The sequence below is a fragment of the Siphateles boraxobius genome, unplaced genomic scaffold (assembly GCF_051911475.1).
Source record: "Siphateles boraxobius isolate OS27281-9 unplaced genomic scaffold, OSU_SipBor_1 7, whole genome shotgun sequence".
In the NCBI taxonomy this organism is placed as follows: domain Eukaryota; kingdom Metazoa; phylum Chordata; class Actinopteri; order Cypriniformes; family Leuciscidae; genus Siphateles; species Siphateles boraxobius.
This window is the reverse complement of record NW_027509197.1, coordinates 14,398,733-14,421,022: the sequence shown is the minus strand read 5'-3', so window position 1 is coordinate 14,421,022 and position 22,290 is coordinate 14,398,733. Positions and strand designations below refer to the sequence as shown.

The window sequence follows — 22,290 nt, the reverse complement described above, 5'->3', positions numbered from 1 at the left end:
GTTTATCCAACTGCAGTATGACTCCTGAGAACCCCAGGACATGTGAAAATTGTCCATTATATTTTATCTTATTAAGTGTTATTTTTTCTTCTGTTATGTTTTATGTCACTTGGGGCTTAAGTGAGCCAGGACCTCAAAAAAAAAAAAAAAAAAGGCAGAGACCCCTGTGTTGGGTTGTTAAAATATTTATTCATGTCTATATCTAAATGAACATGAGGTTAATGTGATCAATATAGAGTCTATGGCTCTGCAACCACTTTACTTTACCATCGGTTGGTTTTAAAATGTCATAGAGCATGAGGTCATGCTTTAAAGTGGCTTTCTTGATCATGAATAAGCCTCTCTCTCATTACAGGTGACACAGAGTTGAACTTGTTTGCATGAAAGACCACAGAACAAGAACGCAACGGAAAGTAGACCAGCGTGAATTCTAGCTTGAAAGTGACCTCACAGCATGTGCACAAGGGGAAACAAACAAGTCACAACTTCTTGTTTTTAATGGTTGCTCTCACGCAATCAGTGCGCAAAACAAGGAAATGGGCAAATGTGACAGTGACTCACCAATGTCCTCGACTATTGATTTAATTTTAGACAAGCGATTTTAGCATGCATAAACAGGCTAGTGTTGGGTTAGGGGGGAGTAAACTAGACAGGGGGAAGTTTCTGGTTTGAACAACATGAGAAGCTCCAGCCATCAGCAGAACACCAGCCAGGTTCACAGAGAGTTCAGCCTCTGGAACACTGTGTTTGAAGTAACATGTTGAATGGCAGAAGTTTGGTAGGGAGTGAAAGGGAGAGCTAATTACCCTGCAGACATCAGCAGACAGCATCATTTTTTATTGCATGTTTTTTTTCAAACTAAATGGCACTGGTAAAAACAACTCTGCAGAAAAAGGTGTTCAGGCTTTTATACTTTAATACTTCTTAATGTAAGTGCCTTTTGAACACCTGCTTTCTAGAGTGGTCTTGTCATTAGCTTATATCATTGAATAAAGAAGTTAGAATACAAGGACAGATACTTTTTCAGTTTTAAAGTGAGTGTCTGGGAAGATATACTTTTGCTAAGATGTTATATGGGGTTTCCATGTGCTCGTTTCCCCAGGCATATCCTTTTTTCTATCCTTAAAAAACATCCAACCAGGACTTCTAAATGAACTATGCCAAGGATTTTGCAGGATTTTTTTCTATTGAAGTGCTCTCTGGTCATCATTTATTATTATTATAGATTAAAGGTGGTAGGCAACTGTGAAAGGTGGCTGCCTGTTTTGGTTGCAGTGTTCAGTGACTGACGTCTGTCATTCTCTGATTAAAATGAAACGCGCTACGTTGACCAGCAGGTAGGACATCGTACCATTGCATTCAGATTAAAACAAACATTTTATGGTCCTACGCCTTCCACAGCCGATATACATATAAATACATTTAAGCCACTTAACTTAATGATGGCTATTAGGATGTAAAGAGACTTTCAACCAGCATAACAAAAAATATTTCTGGTACAAATCACCTACCCTACCTTTAGCAGTTATATGATTATCATTCTATGTGCACATATTGTATTTGTGTTACTTTGACTATTCTCTTTTGATTCCACCTTCTTGCACATCATAATTGGTCACTGCAAAGTGCTCAATTTTGGTCAAACTGCTTTAAAAAGATTTCTGTTTTTATATGGAAATGGTGTCATGTATACGCCCTGGCTCATGCATTTCGAGGCATGTCTGAATCTGGAGCATCAGATAAGCTGTGTTTGTTTTTTCTTTTTTTAAATGTCCCTACAGTGTTCATCAAATACAGATGAAACCTGAATCACGCATATTAGATGAGTTTGAGGTATGATATATATTTCTATAAATAAAAATAATATTATTTATATTGTTTATAAATATCGTTCACACCTTGTGTAAACAAGCAAAATTTGTTTTAATTTAATTTATTATTTAAGTTATCGCTGCATTGAGGAAAAACTTTATGCAAAGTATTAGCAAAATTAACAAAAACAAGATAAGACTAAACTGCACAATGGAACACTCTTATTGCACATCATACAATTGTTCATATTTAAAACAGACCTACTTTGAATGGTTTTATGGTTCAGTGTTTTAAGACAGGCTTCCCCCTGATAAATATGAAAAAGTGATTTGGCCTTAGGAACACCTGAGAACAAATCGGAATAATCCATCTTCTGCAGAAGAAAAGCAGAGAAATGTGATATGGGTGTCTGAGGGCACAGACAAAGCGCTCAGAAGTTGGTTGAGTAATAATTTCTGGTGTCAGACATTGAAGACAATAATAGGTGATTCAGTCTGAGTAATGAACTTATAGCACAGGTGTTGTCATCACCTGGAATGATAACGTTGATTTAATTAACATCAGCCGTGGATGCCAAAAGACTGTTTGCACAAGAAATGCTTTTAGTTCTCAAACAACAGCACATCTGTTAGGGAACAACAGTCAAAATGTACTATTTCTGCAGGGGTTAAAACGTTTCCAATGCTTGTGTATTTTACAATGAACTCTTCAAAACAAAACACATGAAAGCGTGCCAAGGAAATGAAGCAAAATAGTGTCTCATTTTGCATCCTCTACAGAGTTTAGTTCCCTCCAGGACTACCAGCTGCATCTGTTGATGTATCTTCAAGTCACTTCATCTTGTCAGTTACATATAAAACCAGATGGAAACCACCCCGGGGACGTGGCCCTACTAATTCAATTAGACAGGCCTCAGCCGTAGCCCCAGATATAGGCAGTCAGTGGACACCCTGAAAAATGGCAGATTCATCCCCACTGCCACCCTGAAGGCTTAGGGCCCATGATTGATCAGACATTGATTTGATTTGAAGTGAGAGTGAAGAGCACTTTCCTGGGATCTAAGTAAGAGGTCTGAACAAGATTTCCCTTGTCAAATCGTCTGCGTCCTGTGAAGTGACTTTGGCTGTGAACAATATGGGCTTACAGTTGAATGCAATTCGAGCACGATTCAAAACACATTGCTGTGAGTGAGTCAGAACAGAAGATTGGGACATTTTGAGAATTGTACAGCATCCAATATCTGTCTATACACTTCAATCAAGAATTCTGTTAATTTTCAGGCCATCTATTATAGAGGTCTCATGCAACCTAAACTGCCTTTTAAACAAAATATTTTGGTTTTCTATTTGAGATATACGCCAAATGTGATAATACACATGCCGACTAAAGGCTTGTAACACCCAGGACAATAAACAGTAAAAAAAAAAGAAAAAAGAAAAAAGATGCCTTACATTTTTAAGTACAATCAACTTGGATGTTTAAGTCATTTCAACTTAAATTATTAAACTTGTATAACATAAAATAAGTTGAAAATTGCTTAAAGCTCCAGCCCGTAACTTTTTTCGATTAAAATTTATCCAAAATAAATTTGTGAGCAAGCAGCCTACATAACCAGCCAGTGTTCAAAATTATCTGCTTGCCTTAGCTCGATTTAAAACTGTAAGCTCATAATAATGTTTTTAATTCCAGTGGAACTGATGAATTTCCGCTGGAAATTCAAGCATGTCTTTGCGTCATTACGTCACATCTGTACACATACAGAAGGTGTCTCGGCTAGTAGGCTATATTACATGTGAGGATGTTGGAGGTGGAGATTTATAGCCTTTTTTAACAGCACATGATATAATTAAACTTATCAATTTAATGGCGGATCCAGAAAGGTTCAAACGACAATCACCAGTGACAACTGGAGATTCACCCGTTGTAAAATGCAAAAGACTTCGGACTTTGGAGTGCCTACAGAGGAAAAGAGACTGCAACCGGGCCCATGCAAAAACAAGGATAAATATCAGAAGGGCATTAAATGTAGTCACGCAATGCTGATGTTGTTTATTCCAATTCCTGTGATTCCAAATGCCAGTATCCACACCGGCACGGTGACTGACAGCCGCACATTCTCCTAAAAACAATGGATTAATCCGCACTGTGAATGGGCCTTAACTAGTAATCAAATTTTTGTGGATCCTCAAAACACTGCTAAAATGTGAAATTAAAACTGTGTAATTTTGTTATGACTGCCTTCGAGGGGGTTCGAGCCTTAAATGACACTTTGTTAAATGTGAACAGACAATGCTTATATCAGGAATATATTTTGGCTACTTCACAGCAATGCTCTCAGTTTTGCTGTCTGGATCCTGTCGTCAACAGGTTTTATCGGTGAAGACATCTCAGTATTAACAAGTCATAACAGGAAAAAAGGGAAACTGTTGCGTGAAATACAATACAAAATAAACTAAGGGCCGTTACTTACAAAGACCATGCTGGGAGTAAGATTCCCTGTCTGTCCACAAAAAAAAGCCAGGAGGCGGAAAGTTTAGCCAGGAGGGGAAAGGGAGTCCTCTGTTTTCCTTTCTTAAAACACAAAGCCTCATTGGAATCTCCTTTCAGTTTCAGACTTTCATACTTTAAATATACAAATAACAAGGCAGTATTATATGTGGAAATTAGTCCTTAATATTGTATACACGGAATATAAATGTCAACAGTATGAGGAAAAGAAGTGTGTGTGCATGTGTGTCCCAATGAAAAGTACATAAAAGTAAATATACAGTAAATATATTCTTTAAATACATGTATCAGTGATTACTTGGCCTTGTACAGCAGTCAGGCGTCAGAATTTGGAGTTCAGACAGTAGAAGCCTATAATTATGTCAAGAGTTTCACGTTGTGGGCCATCGTTATAGCTTACAGCCTATGAAATTGAGGAACAAAAACAAGTCATGTTAACAGGTTCTTGTTTTTCATGTCTCTCTCTCTCTCCCTCTCTCTATCTCTCTCACCTCCAGACAGAGAAAAGAGAAAAACTACCATTTGTTTTCAGCTTGCTGCAGGCCATTGCTCTGGTCTCGTCTTTCAGGCTTCAAGAAACCAGACCTTGGAGAAGACAGAGTGTGCCGGTATGACTGTGCTGATTATGAACGCTTTGTTTCAGTCCAGTGTTTAAGAAATATCCGCATGTCAGAGCTCTGTATACATGCAGTAGCAGTTAGTGTGAATGTTCTTGATGCATTATGGTGTTCATGTTGGTGATGGAACTCTTTAAAATGTCCATTCTATCTGTCTGAGATTAAAGTTATATTATAAAGATTCTAAAAAAAAATGTAAAGAATATTTATAAGCTTTAGTATATGTAATATTTAGTATTTTATGTCAGTTTTTCCTCAAAAAAACATAAAAGTTTTATTTTAAAAATGCAGTTTCAAATATTCAATGTTTAATATTTATTTGTTTTCAAAAAATGTCCTAGTACCTTAAGTGACCTTAAGTGGATGTGTCAACTCTTCCTCCTGGCTTCCTATAGAAATATACAAAATCTGAGATTAAGTTTTTAACTGATGTTGAGCTTCCGCTTCCCTCCATCTGGACTGACTATACCTCGAATATGACTTGACATGAGACTAATAACACATCAGTAACCTAATAAATAATGAACAACTCTGAAATGCATTGTGGGTGCTCAGAACGCTCATTAGTAGCGTGCCTATGACTCTTCCGTTCACCCATTCATGAGGTCTTATGAGCTGTCATCTGGTGCACCGTCCCTCTTATCTGAGTCAAGTCAAGCAGAATTGAGCGGACCATGTGTTTGATGTGCTCTTTCTCCTCTACTTAAGCCACTCTGGCCATATGGGTGGATTTAGAGCAGAGGACACTTGAAAGGGGGCAAAAGTAGTTGCTCCCCCTCGACCCTTCTGTCACATATAGATGGGCATCATGTTCTTCAGCTGAATGCACATAATGGGCTCTGTTGACAGTTCAGACAGGTTTATCTGTAAATAGCTCAACAACAGTAAAACAGTCTGTCAAAATGTAGGTTACAACTGATTGTTTTTGATTGTTTTGTTATGGAGTGGATTTTTAGGTAATTTCCCTCTGATAGAATAACAGACAGAGAGAATCTGTACCTACGGTCTTGCAATTGCTTGAACCCAGCTAACAGGGAACGTTCTCAGAACTTTGGCTTACATGGAAAGGTTTTCTCAAATATTAAACAATATGACTCAAAAGGGAGAGTAAATGCTAAGTGTTAGATTCAAGTTTCCTGAATTGCTAAAACACTAAACCCTATTCTCTGAACCAAATTCTCAATAGCCTAAACCAGTTTGTTGAATAAATCCCTCTTTCTGTAAAACATTAAACAAGTTCAGGTAGTTAAAAGACTGTTTGCAAATAGACTAGAACAGTTGTCATCGTTTAAACACAATGACTCAAAATAGTTCTCACTTATGTCTAATGATGTGTCCAAACCAACAGTACATAATACAAGTCAGTTCAGAGTGCCAAAATTGACTCAGAATGTTGAACTGAATGTTGATACCAACAATGGATGGAAACATTATAAGAGGGAGAGGAGGAAGAGTATGTGTATAAGAGGTGGTGAACGAAGAGGCAGAAGATGAGAACGAGGATGAGAAAGAGCAAGGTGTGGAGAATGTTTTCAAGGCTGAATCTGGCTTTAGAGTTTTTGAAGAGTTTCTGTTATGTTGGGTTTTTTGGGGGGTTTGTCACGGTAGACATATTCTCTGTTCCTTCTAGTCTTGTGTTTATGTTGTTGGGTGAGTGCACGTGTGTAGTGGGTGTGAGTGTATGACATCACCTGATCCGCTCCAGCTGATCGTCATTCATCACCAGCTGCAATCAATCTCACGACTCCTTAAATACTTACCACTGTTCTATCATCCCTGTCAGATCGTTGTTTGATGTCCTGCGTGTTGGTGTTCCGGTGTTCTGTTCCTGCTTTGTGTTCCTGTTCCTCGTCGTCTGCATCTGGTTCTCCTGTCTTCTCACCGTCACCTCCGCACCGCACTTCTTCACGGATCCTGGCCATCGAAGTCCCTGCGTCACGGTGTTCCTCCTGCTTGTACTGTATTCTTATTATCATCCATTAAACTGTTAACTCGCAACTGCTTCCTGTCCTTCATCCAGACAATATGACAGAACGATCTGACCGTCAAATGGAAGCAGCGAGTTCATCTTCGGGATCTTTGGAAGAATTTATCCAACATAGCATTCGGAGGATGGATTCTCAGCAGCGGGATATCGGCGACACGGGCCGGGCAGTACAAGCATTAGTGACGCAGGTGTCCGAGCTCACCCAGCAGATCCAACGCCTACAGAATCCCGCTGCGCCGCCCACGCCGGCCGTTCCCCCACCACCTCCAGAGAGACCATCGCAGACCGAGCCCCGCCTACCGGTACCAGAGTCATACGCTGGAGAACCAGCCTTTTGCAGAGCGTTTCTGACACGCTGCTCCATGCACTTCGCTCTTCAACCACATACTTTCAACACGGAACAGGCTAAAGTGGCGTTCGTGCTGACGTTGCTAACCGGGAAGGCGGCGCTTTGGGGAACGGCGGTGTGGGAGAATCAGAATCCATGCTGCGCCTCGTTCCAGACCCTCGCCGCCGAGATGAGAAAAGTATTCGATCGGGCTGTCTCTGGGAGGGAGGCAGCCAGAGCATTGGCGGACCTTCGTCAGGGAGAGAAATCTGTCTCCGACTTCTCGATCGAGTTTCGGACCTTGGCGGCGGAGTGCGGCTGGAACGAGGAGGCGCAGTGGGATATGTTCCTGCATGGGTTGGCTGACCACGTCCAGAAAGAGATTTACGCCCTGGATCTGCCGACCACACTGAATGGCCTCATTGATCTTGCTCTGCGGGTGGACGCCCGACTGTCAAGAGTCGAGCGTCGGATTCCGTCCACCCGTACCTTCGGAGGAAATGACGGGACACGATCCAGCGGCAGGGACGTGGTCAGCCCCGTCTACGATCCCGAGCCCATGCAGGTGGGTCGAGCTCGGCTTTCCCGGGAGGAGAGGGAGAGGCGGAGGTCCCAGGGCCTTTGCCTGTATTGTGGAGGAGCGGGACATTTTGCTTATAATTGCCCGGTAAAAGGCCAAGCCCGATAGTAAACTCGAGGCTACTATCGGGTGGGATCTCCGCCAGGAAGACCTCATCAGCGACTACATCTACCTCCACGCTCCTCCCGGTGAGACTAAGATGGTCAGTCCATCAGCACGACTGCCAAGCACTTCTGGACTCTGGGGCTGAAGGTAATTTTATGGACCACACTTTTGCACAGAAATTTCAGATTCCCCTCAGAACTCTCACTCATAGGATCGCTGTTCACGCACTCAATGGACAAGAACTCCCCACCATTTCCCTCTCCACTCAAGACATTACCCTTATCACTTCTGGCAATCACTCTGAGACAGTTTCATTCTACATCATGGATTCACCTCTTGCACCCGTCGTCCTCGGACATCCCTGGCTCCTCCAACACAATCCCCGGGTGGACTGGTTTCATGGATCAGTGCTGGAGTGGAGCAAGGAATGTCATAAGTCTTGTCTCGTGTCTGCTTGTTCGTCTGTGCCTGTTTCTGTTTTTCAGGAGGAAACAGGGGATCTGTCTAACGTGCCCGCAGAGTATCTGGATCTGAAGGAGGTGTTCAGTAAGTCTCGTGCTGCTTCTCTTCCTCCGCATCGTCCCTATGACTGTGCTATAGATTTACTGCCAGGTAAGTCTCCGCCTAAGGGCAAGTTATATTCACTTTCTATTCCAGAAAGAGAGGCTATGGAGAAATACATTTCTGATTCTCTAGCAACCAAGTTCATTCGCCCTTCCTCTTCTCCAGCGGGGGCGGGGTTCTTTTTTGTGGGGAAGGAAGGACGGTTCTCTGCGACCTTGTATTGATTACCGGGGGTTGAATAACATCACGGTAAAGAATACGTATCCTTTGCCGCTGATGTCTTCAGCCTTCGAGAGGTTGCAGGGAGCGTCTATCTTCACAAAATTGGATTTGCGTAACGCTTATCATTTGGTTCGCATTAGGGAGGGGGATGAGTGGAAAACTGCTTTTAACACCCCCAGGGGGCACTTTGAATATTTGGTCATGCCTTTTGGGTTGTCCAACTCCCCAGCAGTTTTCCAGGCACTGGTCAATGACGTGTTGCGAGATATGATCGATCAGTTCATATATGTCTACCTGGATGACATATTGATTTTTTCTTCTTCTCTCCAGGAACATGTGCAACACGTCCGACGAGTGCTTCAGAGGTTGCTAGAGAATGGGCTTTTTGTCAAGGCGGAGAAATGCGATTTTCATGCACAGTCGGTTCCGTTCTTGGGACACATCGTGTCGTCTGAAGGTATGCGGATGGACCCTGAGAAGATCAAGGCTGTGGTGAATTGGCCAACCCCGGATTCTCGCAAGGCCCTGCAGAGGTTCCTGGGGTTCGCCAATTTCTACCGGCGTTTTATTCGCAATTTCAGCCAACTAGTCGCTCCTCTGACTGCCTTGACCTCCCCCAGAACTACGTTCAGGTGGTCTGACACGGCGGAAGCCGTGTTTACCAAACTGAAAGGCCGCTTTGTTTCAGCCCCCATCCTTGTCGCCCCTGATCCCTCACGTCAGTTCATGGTGGAGGTCGACGCGTCAGAGGTGGGAGTAGGTGCAGTGTTGTCCCAACGCTCTCCGGCAGACGACAAGATGCATCCCTGCGCGTTTTTGTCCCATCGTTTGTCACCAGCCGAACGTAACTACGACATTGGTAACAGAGAGCTGTTGGCAGTTAAGTTAGCATTGGAGGAATGGCGCCACTGGTTAGAAGGGTCGGGGGTACCTTTTATCGTCTGGACTGATCACAAGAACCTAGAATACATCAGAACCGCCAAAAGATTGAACTCCAGGCAGGCTCGGTGGGCACTTTTTTTCGGTCGTTTTGACTTTACTCTTTCATACCGTCCGGGTTCCAAGAACATCAAACCCGACGCCTTGTCTCGCATATTTGATTTTTCCGAACGCCCGTCTACTCCCGAGTGCATTTTACCCGAAACTCTATTCGTTTCCACACTCACATGGGAGGTCGAATCGAGGGTCGAGAAGGCCTTAGAAGGGGTAACGCCTCCGCCCGGTTGCCCACCGAATCGTTTGTTTGTGCCGGAGGGATTACGGTCTGACGTTATCCAGTGGGGTCATGGCTCCAATATAGCTTGCCATCCAGGAGTTAATCGCACTAGCTTTTTAGTCAAGCAACGATTCTGGTGGCCACTTATGGCTCGCGACATTCACGATTTTGTTTTGGCCTGCTCGGTTTGTGCTACTGGTAAGACTTCCAATCGACCTCCAGACGGGTTACTTCAGCCGCTGTCGGTTCCTTCGAGACCCTGGTCCCATATCGCTCTAGATTTTATCACCGCCCTCCCCCCCTCTCAGGGGAACACAGTCGTTTTGACTGTGGTGGACCGGTTCTCGAAGGCAGCCCATTTTGTTCCCTTACCCAAATTACCCTCAGCTAAGGAGACAGCGGTGACGGTCGTTGACCACGTTTTTCGGTTACATGGCCTCCCGATTGACGTGGTTTCCGACAGGCGACCCCAGTTCGTGTCCAAATTTTGGCAAGAGTTTTGTAGATTATTGGGGGCGACGGTTAGTCTATCCTCTGGGTTTCATCCCCAGAGCAATGGTCAAACCGAGAGGGCCAATCAGGATTTGGAGAGAGTGTTTTGCGATGTTTGGTCTCCAAGAATCCTTCCTCATGGAGCCAACAGTTGTCTATGGTGGAGTACGCCCACAACACGTTGCCAGTGTCAGCCACGGGCCTATCTCCGTTCGAGTGTAGCGTAGGTTACCAGCCACCAATTTTTCCCAGTATGGAATCCGAGGTTGCGGTCCCCTCCGCTCACGCCTTTGTTCAGAGGTGTCACCGCACCTGGATTAGAGCCCGTGAGACTCTACTCCAGGTGGGGGCGCGCACCAAGGCCAAGGCCGATCGCCACAGGTCAAAGCCTCCCGTATACGTCGTTGGTCAAAAAGTGTGGCTTTCAACTAAGAACATTCCACTGCGCACCGTCTCTAATAAGCTTGCACCCAAATTTATTGGCCCGTTTCCTGTCACCAAGATCATTAGTCCGGTGGCAGTCCGCCTCAAGTTACCTCCAGCGTACAGGAGGGTCCATTCCGCCTTTCATGTATCCAAAATTAAACCCGTGTTTCATTCTCATATTAATCCGCCCGTCCCGGTTCCTCCCCCACCGCGGCTCGTAGATGGGGAGACCACATATTCGGTTAATCGTATTCTGGACTCTAGGCGGAGAGGACGCGGATTTCAGTACTTGGTGGACTGGGAAGGTTACGGTCCGGAGGAGAGAAGTTGGGTGCCTGCTAGAGACATCCTGGATCACTCCCTTATCGATGATTACAATCGACAGGTAACGGAATCTGGGAACGCCAGGAGGCGTTCTTAGGAGGAGGGGTACTGTCACGGTAGACATATTCTCTGTTCCTTCTAGTCTTGTGTTTATGTTGTTGGGTGAGTGCACGTGTGTAGTGGGTGTGAGTGTATGACATCACCTGATCCGCTCCAGCTGATCGTCATTCATCACCAGCTGCAATCAATCTCACGACTCCTTAAATACTTACCACTGTTCTATCATCCCTGTCAGATCGTTGTTTGATGTCCTGCGTGTTGGTGTTCCGGTGTTCTGTTCCTGCTTTGTGTTCCTGTTCCTCGTCGTCTGCATCTGGTTCTCCTGTCTTCTCACCGTCACCTCCGCACCGCACTTCTTCACGGATCCTGGCCATCGAAGTCCCTGCGTCACGGTGTTCCTCCTGCTTGTACTGTATTCTTATTATCATCCATTAAACTGTTAACTCGCAACTGCTTCCTGTCCTTCATCCAGACAATATGACAGGGTTACCATCATGGTGACGAGTGGAGTATGTGCTTAGTTTGAGCTCGACATTGTTTTACTCATTCAGATATCGCTGTGCTAATCAAAGCATTGTGTTACCTGTTAGCATTTACTGAATTAACCAGCAAGCAATAGCTGTTATTTCATCGTCTCGGTTAAACCGATATAGTCGACTATATATGAGTAACCCACTTCTAGCAAACATAACCTTCAATTTGGTTACATGTTGTTTTTTTCCAAACTAACTTATATTTATCCAGTTCCATCTGGTTGGAAGTCGGAGTCATCACTCCGGTATGGAGACGAGTTTGTTGAGGATCAGTGCCGATGGCTGTCGTGTCGATGAGGCCTTCACATGGCTGATGAAGCTGGCACTTCAGGGATGCGTTGTGGATGGGTCCAGGCGCAGGTCCACCATCTGATCTGGATACGACCCGGATCTGTCTGACTTCAGTAAACCTCGGAATAAAGAGAAAGACTAACATTAGCATAGATCCCATTCTTCTTATGATGTTACGAGTACATCCGGGGTTATAGGAAGTGTCCCCGGTTCCGGCTGATCTAATCTATAGCCTAATAATCATTTAACTGATTTAAATAATAGAAATGTATAATGTTCTATATGAATGCCAGGTAAAAGACATGCGTTTTTTTTTTAGTCTAGATTTAAACTGACAGACTGTGTCTGCTTCCCGGACAACGTTAGGAGGACTGTTCCAAAGTTTAGGTGCAAATAGGAATAGGATCTACTGCCTGCATGTTGATTTTGATATTCTAGGTATTATCAACTGGCCAGAATTTTGAAATCGCAGTAGACGTGAAGGACTATAATGCGTTAAGAGCTCGCTCAAGCACTGGGGAGCTAAACCATTTAGTCCTTTGTAAGTAGTCAGCAATATTTAAAAATTGATACAATGTTTAATAGGGAGCCAATACAGTGTTGACAGAACAGCGCTAATATGGTCATACTTCCTGGTTCTGGTAAGAACTCTAGCTGCATCATTTTTGACCAAGTGGACTTTGTTTATTAAGTGTGCAGGGCAACCACCCAGTAGAGCATTACAATAATCTAGCCTTGAGGTCATGAATGCATGAACTAACTGTTGCACATTTTTAATTGAAAGCATATGTCGTAATTTAGATATATTTTTTATATGGAAGAATATGGTTTTAAAGATGCTAGAAACATGGCTTTCAAATGAAGGATTGGTATCTGAAGTGACTGATTACATCAGTTTATTTCGGGTTTACAGTGAAAACTGGGTGTTTTGCAATCTTATGTGGCATACCATGGTCAGTTTGCTCAGCTTCAGTATTGCAAATTAAACCACAATTTATTCGTTGGTGAAGGAAGGTAGGAACTTATCATGGAGAAACAGCATACACCCTTTCCTTCAGACTCCATTTTATCCAAGAAATGCTTGTGAGACACTTCTGTGGTTTGTTTTGGGCTATGAGCCAATAATGAATATAAATTTCAAGCAACACCCCAGGGGAAGTGTCACCATTTGAAATTTCATTTTACCCAACCTATTTTTTCCTTTTTCATTACCCCTTCGTTTTCGAAGTAAACTCGTGTCAGGACGTGTGGGCGAAGAAAATGTGTCAGTGATTTTTTTTTTTTTTTATATGCAAACTGTAGTGCTTCCTGTTGAAAGTTAACACCAAAGATCAGGCAGGCACCCACTCAAAGCACATAGTACAACATGTGACTGCCTGTTTAACATGGTTTCAGTCTCACTTGAGTCACATGTAAACAACATGCAGCAAACCACCAAAGTGAGAGTCAACATTTCTCATCACACATAATTTATCTGAATGGTAGTGTTTGATATTGACACCAAACTTTATGAAGGCACATCTCAAGCCTGTCTAACAAATTCTCCAGTGATTTCTCTCCTCTAATTTAACTCCAAGCGCAAAGTCATGACCTAATGCTATAAGAGGAAGAGCTTTCAGAAAGTGAATAAGTCTGCCCACACCCAAGTAGGAAGCGTAAAAAGGTGCCTTTCTTAGATAAGGCAAACCTTTGTCCTTAAAAATGTCCATTGTCAAATCATAAGACTTCCCTTACACAGTCTTTAAAATTACATTAAGACATTTCCTAAATGTGTCAATGATATGCTATAGGCTTAGAACTGTCAAAGTGCATCCGAATCTCCAAAGTATATCAATGTATCAGTGTCATGGATGCAAAACAACTGGATTTTTTTCCCAACACAGTCACGCTCCAAAATTGAGAAACATTATGATATATGAGTAACACTATCATTTACTCATGAAAGATGAAAAATATTCTGGACTGGAACATGACTAGGCAAATCGTATCATGCCGTTCCCCTGCTTATGTTGGGTGGGTGGGTGGTGAAATATGCAGAACACAACCAAAAAGATACTGGAATGAATTAGGCAACACCCATTCAACGTGTAGTTCTGCATGCCATGTACCATTACCAATAGACCATAGAAAGCATATATGATATTGATGTATGTTTTCAAGCTCACAAAAAGCCCTTTAGCTATTTTATTATGGATCTATATAATGTGCCATCTGAGTACAGAAAAGAGTCTTGATCCTAAACTTGATCTTAAACAGAGTTTGTCGGGACCTATTGTGTTTTGCATAGAGCTACTTAATTAAAATGTATCTAATTAATATAGCTAGCACTTTATTTTCCCCTTGAAATAACTAAAGAGGATCATTATTTTCTTTCATGCAAATTAATCATTTCTGTACTGTAATCATGTGATATTTACCTGATAAATCTGTATTTAAGAGTAAATTTGACTTTTAAATGTTATAAAAACCAAACAGGATGACAAAATGCAAATCAACCTTCTTAGGGTTTTCAATGTCAGATCAAAGTAGAATATATTAAAAAAAAACCAACAGTTTTCACACAAACAGCTTGGTTGTAATTACTGGAAACCCCCTAGCTGAGAATTTCATGATTAATTATGTATCACAGCATATTTTCCAAAAAGCCCAATCTTATGAACCAGAGCTGATCCTTCAGCTCTCATATTATTATGTATGTGATCCTTTGCAAGCGTGCTGATGGCCATGAATGAGTTGTGGCTGCAAAACAAGCATTGTTTACTCTCTGGAGCCTTTACACATTTCGCTCTTTATCTCTGCTGCATTCTTTTACCTTATTTCCATGCTCATTCCCTGCTCCTTAGCTCCCTTGACACTCTTCACACTTTATATTTGAATTCTAAACAGCACACGCATCCTTTATATTCATGGGTACAGACGGCGTATACAGACAGATTGTGTTTAGTGCTCTCAGGACAGGGTATCTTATATTTCACAGGGGGGATTCTAGCTCTGGTTTAGCGAAACACATCCTCCTGACCTGACCCTAGCTCATATAATTGAAAGAAAACAAAACATGGAGGCATTGCCAAGTTAATAATTCAGCCAGAAACGACCTGTCAAAACCTGTTTTAACTTCGACAGTGGAATTTGAAATGCTTACATTTCACATTTCTCTAATTTAACAGATTTTCTTTCATTGAAAATTATATTATCACATAAAATGTTGCATCTATTTAGATAATATGTTAGATTATTGCCCTAAATGTATTAATACCATCTAATACAAATTTACAAGATTATTGATCTTAAATATTTACATTAAATTGCAGTAGTTATTAAGCATTACTGTGCAGGCTTTGCCTTTCTGATCACTTACAAAATAAAATAAGAATAGAGAGAGAAAAAAAATCAAGGCATACCTTTGCTGAACGATTTATATCATCAGCAAAAAGAAAGCGTTAGGCCTTTAAGTGTCTGAACTTTAAGGTATAGGATCAAGCGTTTATTGTTATAGGACAAAGTTACATGATCCTTAAGAAAAAGTGCATAAAAATTCTCTCATGTCATCATCTGTCAGCAAACACTTTTAGATCTACTTGTATTTTTCCTGAGTCACCTTCATTCCATATCCATTTCTCACCAGAGGCCCTGCTGTTGATGTTTCACTGTAACACAATGGATGGAGGAATTCCATCTGTATGGTCCACAGGGCTCTAACTCAAAGATCTGACCAAATGAGAGGACAGACAGACAGACAGACAGACAGACAGACAGACAGACAGACAGACAGACAGACGGACAGACATAACAACAAACACCAAAGAAACATGCAACGTTGACTGCATGGATGGCAAAGATGTTAGGCCTACTCAAAAATTAAATGAATAAATCACTAAAATAAGACTCTCATGTTTCAAAGAAATGTGATTCTGTCATGGCTCACATTTAAGTAGAGTCACAGAGAGTTTGGATCTGTCATTAAATGTTAGTCAGGCATATGATGGAGGTAACTGTGTGACCTTCTTCTTTCATCACTCATGGTTCCTTCAACAATCACAGTTCTACACAAAACAAATTGCAAAGAGGACCAGAGGAGACCTGCCATATAGTAAATCACACTACAAAGTCTTAAGCGACCTCAAGTAACGGCCTTCACACTGTTCTTCACCCACGTAACACGATGTGATCATAAACAAAACTGGGACGTCTGGGAGAGAATTTTAGGTGGTGGGAAAGTTCAATGCACTTTATCTGATTGAATGAATATGTAAGGACTAATGTAGAGTCAGATGGTCATAAGCAAAATAAACCCTGACAGGGCTTTCAGGACCCCGACACAAAACAGAGTGTCTTGTATTGGCCTTTAGGGAATCACTTTGCGATAACGGCCTGCTGACTGAACATTATCCGCCTTGTTACACAGCTACTTAGCAAATAAATAAATAAATTGTCATAAACATTTAATTTTGATTTATAATAATAATAATAATTTAAAATAATAATAATAATAAACTTCCTTGAAGTCATTGATATCTATCTATCTATCTATCTATCTATCTATCTATCTATCTATCTATCTATCTATCTATCTATCTATCTATCTATCTGTCTGTCTGTCTGTCTGTCTGTCTGTTTGTCTGTCTGTCTGTCTGTCTGTCTGTCTGTCTGTCTGTCTGTCTGTCTGTCTGTCTGTTTGTCTGTCTGTTTGTCCGTCCGTCCAACTATCAATGAACTTGTGTATTAATTTTCATATTCATATTTCAATTTTGTTTTGATAGCCGCAAAACTCTGCTATTTTCTGCCAGGCACGAGTTAAATATACAGATATTAAGGTTATGTCAGTAATAATTAAGAGGCTGAGTGCATTGATACAGTTTTTCTAAATCGCTTTGGCACATTTTTTTAAAAAACTTTAACATTCTCTAAACTGTAAGTTCAATTGTCACAACTGTTTGCTGGAACATCAGAACTCTATTGCACGTCATTTATTTGTTTTCTTATAATTACTTTTTATTTGACTCTAACTGCTTTCTATACTATACAAGAATGTCAGTTTTCTCTGTGTATCACACTGAGAATTTTAAATACAGATTCAGACAGTAATTAAAATTTACTGGGGAAAAGTCAATGCTTGCATACATACATCTTACATATCTTCCTATTGCTCTTCTATGACAATAATTTTCAGTTTTCACATTTCTACAAAAATACATGTACTGTATAAATACAAATGTTTTATACAGCCCTGATGTAGATGTTACTGAGTTGTGACGTTCCTCCATGTTCAAAAATGGTAGTGATTGTGCTGTCAGCAAACTATAATCTAGGCCATGTATATTGGTTGATTGATAAAATTGTGATTCCTATTCCTTACAGCGGCAGGCTAATTTAACAAAGTGTCATACATATTTATGAAATATAACATGTCAGAACGATTTTGATCATTGCATGGTTCATTTTGCATGTGATGGCTCACAGAATGTTTAGAATTTGTGAAAAGTGTGACAATTTCACTGAGAATTAACTCATCAGTTTTAATCAACAAGTCATGTGCATTTAGTCATTGTGCAAATTGTAGACAATTGTACTTACTCTTTTGCACACATGCCAAAACACATGCAATTTGCTTAAATCAATAAGTAATCCAAGTCTGATGTGAACAAGAAACGAATTGTTTAGAGATCTGAACTTATTGTTTTGAGGGAAAAAAACTCATTTGAGAATTGACTGCTAACCACTGCTAACTTCTGAGGTTTTTTTAGGTTGTTTTTTTTTACTTGGATGAGAGAGATGCCCTGCCCTGCTGAGCTCCGCTGACGTCATGACCCCGCCTTGTTGAATATAAAGGGGCGTGTCAGACTGTAAGGAGGACTATTTAAATGCTGCGACATGAGGTCCGTTGACTGAAATTTGTGGAGAGACTTTTGGGCGGTTTTTGTGCTCACCTGTTTTACGACATGGACTTTTACGATGTAAGTTGTTTTAAGACAAATGTAAAACGCTTTATAGTGTGATATTTGATTAAATGCTCAATAATAAGACTTGGTCAGTTGTTTATGTTTATCATGTATGGTAACCTGCTTGTCATGTTTTACTATTCAGGTTTTGTGTGGTTTTAAAACATTTTAAAGCAACCTTTTTGTATTTTTAAGTTTTTAAGTAAAATAAATCATGTGTTTATTGTTTTTTTATATAGCCTATATATATTTTCATTGCTACTTTTAATGTCAACAGCATGTTGCTTATGTGAAATTAATCAATATACTGTTATTTTCTTCAGCACATCATTTTAGACAACGGTACAGACTCCGGGTCTGGGGATTTTGATGATTTTGAACTTTGTGACCTTACGGACAACAATGACTTCCCAAAAATCTTCCTTCCTACTGTATATGGGATTATATTTGTCTTGGGAATCATTGGCAATGGACTTGTGGTGCTTGTGATGGGCTTCCAGAAGAAGTCGAAGAACATGACAGACAAGTACAGATTGCATCTCTCCATCGCCGACCTCCTGTTTGTCCTCACTCTGCCCTTTTGGGCTGTGGATGCGGCTAGCGGTTGGCATTTTGGGAGATTTATGTGCGTCACAGTTAACATGATCTACACTCTGAATTTGTACAGCAGCGTGTTGATCCTGGCCTTCATCAGTCTGGATAGATATCTGGCAGTTGTCCGTGCCACAAACAGCCAGGCCGTCAGGAAGCTCCTCGCAGAAAGGGTGATCTACCTTGGAGTTTGGCTCCCAGCGACCCTGCTCACCGTGCCCGATCTGGTCTTCGCAAAAGTCCACAATACGGGCATGAATCCGATCTGCCAGCTCACCTACCCGCAGCAGGGGAACATGGTGTGGAAGGCTTATTTCCGCTTCCAGCACATCATCTTTGGCTTTCTGCTGCCTGGTCTGATCATTCTAACCTGTTACTGTATCATCATCTCAAAACTGTCCAAGAACTCCAAGGGTCAGGCCCTGAAGAGGAAGGCGCTGAAGACGACTGTCATCCTCATCCTCTGCTTCTTCATCTGCTGGTTGCCTTACTGTGCCGGGATCCTGGTGGACACTCTGGTGACGCTGAACGTCATATCTCACAGCTGTTTCCTGGAACAGGGTCTGGAGAAATGGATCTTCTTTACTGAGGCACTGGCGTACTTCCACTGCTGTCTCAACCCCATCCTTTATGCTTTCCTGGGAGTCAGGTTCAGTAAATCTGCCCGTAACGCTCTGAGCATCAGCAGTAGATCGAGTCACAAGATGTTGACCAAGAAAAGAGGCCATATATCATCAGTATCTACTGAGTCCGAGTCATCCAGTGTGCTGTCCAGTTAATGGACACTTTTGTACATAAAACTTTCTGTCATGGAGGACTAAGCTTTCTTTTTTATCTTTTTAAAAAAGGACTTTACTACACTTTTTGTACATTTTAAACTCTTTATTGTGTTTATAATTATTTTGTACGACTTTATTTTCTGGTGTTTTTATTCAGCTACTTAAATTTATATTTTTTAAATGTTTGTACTTTGTTCTTTGTACTTTTATTGCAGGGCCTAAAGGCATGAGCCTTGACAAAGTCTGTATGCTTGCAAAAGTTCTTATCAGGAAATGTTGCATTGTCTTTTGTCTGATTCAGAATGCGTAGTGTAAATTATTTGTACATAGTTCATTGTTTGCCAGTGTGTGTGTGTGTTGTGCACTTAGCTTTCCTATTTCCCCATAAGCTTTCTGATATTTATTAAAATGGTAGCTCATGCTGTAAAAATGTTTAACAAAGTGTTGTAGAGTTGTAATTTAATCATGTCACAATTATTGCATGTTGACTTCTATTTCATAATAAAACATAAAAATCACCACTTTTAATGAGGTCTGACAAAGTGTTGTCTTGCATCTCTCAAGTGGCCATGTCAACCGCCTTTTGAAAAGAGACCAACCAAAAGGAGCTTCTGGAAATCTACTGGGAAAACCCATGATCAAACCCCATTAACTCTGAGTCAGAGAAACCTCAGTCAAGCACATCACAGGTCAAAAACAGATGTTAAGTTTATTCAAACACCCAAAACACAATAAGTCTGTGAAAATTATAATTTTTTAATCAAATAATTATGAACAAATATTACTATATATATATTTAAATTTTGTTACAATAATTATTTTTTTAAGTATCTCAAATATGGTCAGAAATGTGATCAACCTTTTTATTTAGATCTGCAAATAAAGCTGTAAAGGGAGTCTTATTGCAAAATAAATCTTTTATTGAGGTCTGACAAAGTGTGGTCTTGCATTTCTCAAGTGGCCATATCCAACCACACACACACACAGACACATACACACACACACACCTCCACCCCCAATCTCTCTGTGGGGGTGGGGTAGAGCTGAAGGTCTGTCAAGTTACCAAAACAAAAGCTCCACCTGATCTTCTGCTGAACAGAATGGCCGAGGAGAGGGTCTGTAATTTTAAGAACATCTGTGTTCTTTAGCGTTTTAAGCAACTGCTGATACAGAACACCCATCAACTTACAAAGGGACGGAATTGGCTTTCCCTAGGGATTTCTTCTTGTATCAGATAACAAGCAAAATAAGTTAATAAGGTAGTTTTGAAGATGTAAAGAGTGAAATGATAAAATCTGCAGAATGCAATTTTGTATGTATTTTTTTGCTGAGAGAAATAATTAAAATTTGAATCTCACAAAACAGATTCAAAAGATACAATATTTTATTTGTTTTATATAATGAGGTTCAATCCAGTTAAATATATTTTATCCTCCACTTCTTATTATTGTAACATGCTTTATTATTTTTTTACTAATGATGCCAATCAGCATGATGTGGCAATTTCAGCTAGAAAATACCTACTCTTAATTTAAATTTAAATCAGCATAAATTCATATACCCCCCAAAAAATCACTTTACATTAATGAGAATGCATAAGGATCTTTTTTACTGAATGGGGAATGGGGTGCTTAGTTGTCCTGAAAATTATGTCACAATGCAAAAATCTTAAAAGCTACTTTTCATTTGCAAAAAACGAAGAAGAATTCCAGTTCCTAAATGATGACAAAAAAAAAAAAAAGCTTTTGATGGGAATTTTCTTCTTTCTTACAGTAAGATTCACCATATTACTGTTAATAGGCCTACTGTATGAACCAGGAACCTTTGACCTCTGTTTGCAATGCAAATATATCAGTCATCAAGTTGTGGTCTATTGCTTGATGAATAATAATCAGGTTACAGTAGCAAGTTAGCAGCCATGAAGTACCTATACACCATTCATGCAGAACACTGATATTCACAAGGTTTGTATTATAATGACCAAACTCATGTTTAATACAGCATTTCAAATTACCATTTCTAAAGACTCCAATGAGGTGTGAAGTACCCTGCATCAAGTCTTTAAGGTTTATGGTTATTTTTCACTGTCTGCTCTCACAGTAAGAGGCCAGTAAAAATAGAGAATTGGGTGCTGCATTTTGTTCATTTGGAAATGTCCTGGAATGGTTCTGTCATTAGCATGAGAGCTGTTCTCAAAAGCCACGGCACACCATTAACACTCCATTGAGCTCAGCTAGACCATCTCTCCCATCTCTAAACCGCCATTTGAAAAAGACCACCAAAAGGAGCTTCTGGAAATCTAATCCATTATCAAACCCCATTAACTCAGAGTCAGAGAAACTTCATCAAGCACATCACAGGTCAAAAACATATATTGAGTTCATCCAAAACACAATGAGTCTGTTAAAATTATAATTTTAAAAGAAGATAATTATGAACAAAATATTACAATATATAGCAAATAAATATATATATATATATATATATATATATATATATATATATATATATATATATATATATATATATATATATATATATCATATATAAGTATATGATAAGTATCTCAAATATGGCCAGAAATGTGATCAACCTGTTTATTTAGATCTGCAAATAAAGGTGTAAAGGGAGCCTAATTGCACAGAAGGATGATTAGACTGTATTTCCTATTCTTGACATTAACGTATTATTACATTTACATTGTTTTGACAGGGAGATCTGGAAGGTTGCATCCTGCATTACGACCTTCTGTGACTAATAGCTGTTGTAAGACTTTAAAGGCATGTAACATAACTAAATACAACTAACAGAAGTGGTTGTCTGTCTGCAACTCAGGAGAAAGGGTGTCTTGAGGTTATTGATGGTCTGATTAACACACACACACACACACACACACACACACACACACACACACAC

At 40.5% G+C, this 22,290-nt stretch overlaps 1 protein-coding gene across 1 annotated transcript; it reads left to right on the top strand.

Annotated features, from left to right (window-relative positions):
- Positions 1–17,900: 17,900 nt before the first annotated feature.
- cxcr4b (chemokine (C-X-C motif), receptor 4b) lies at positions 17,901–19,902 on the top strand. The gene is made up of 2 exons (XM_077217069.1): positions 17,901–18,019; positions 18,328–19,902. Exons 1-2 carry the CDS (start codon positions 18,005–18,007, stop codon positions 19,372–19,374), a joined length of 1,062 nt encoding a protein of 353 aa, XP_077073184.1. The 5' UTR covers positions 17,901–18,004; the 3' UTR covers positions 19,375–19,902.
- The last annotated feature ends 2,388 nt before the right edge of the window (positions 19,903–22,290 follow it).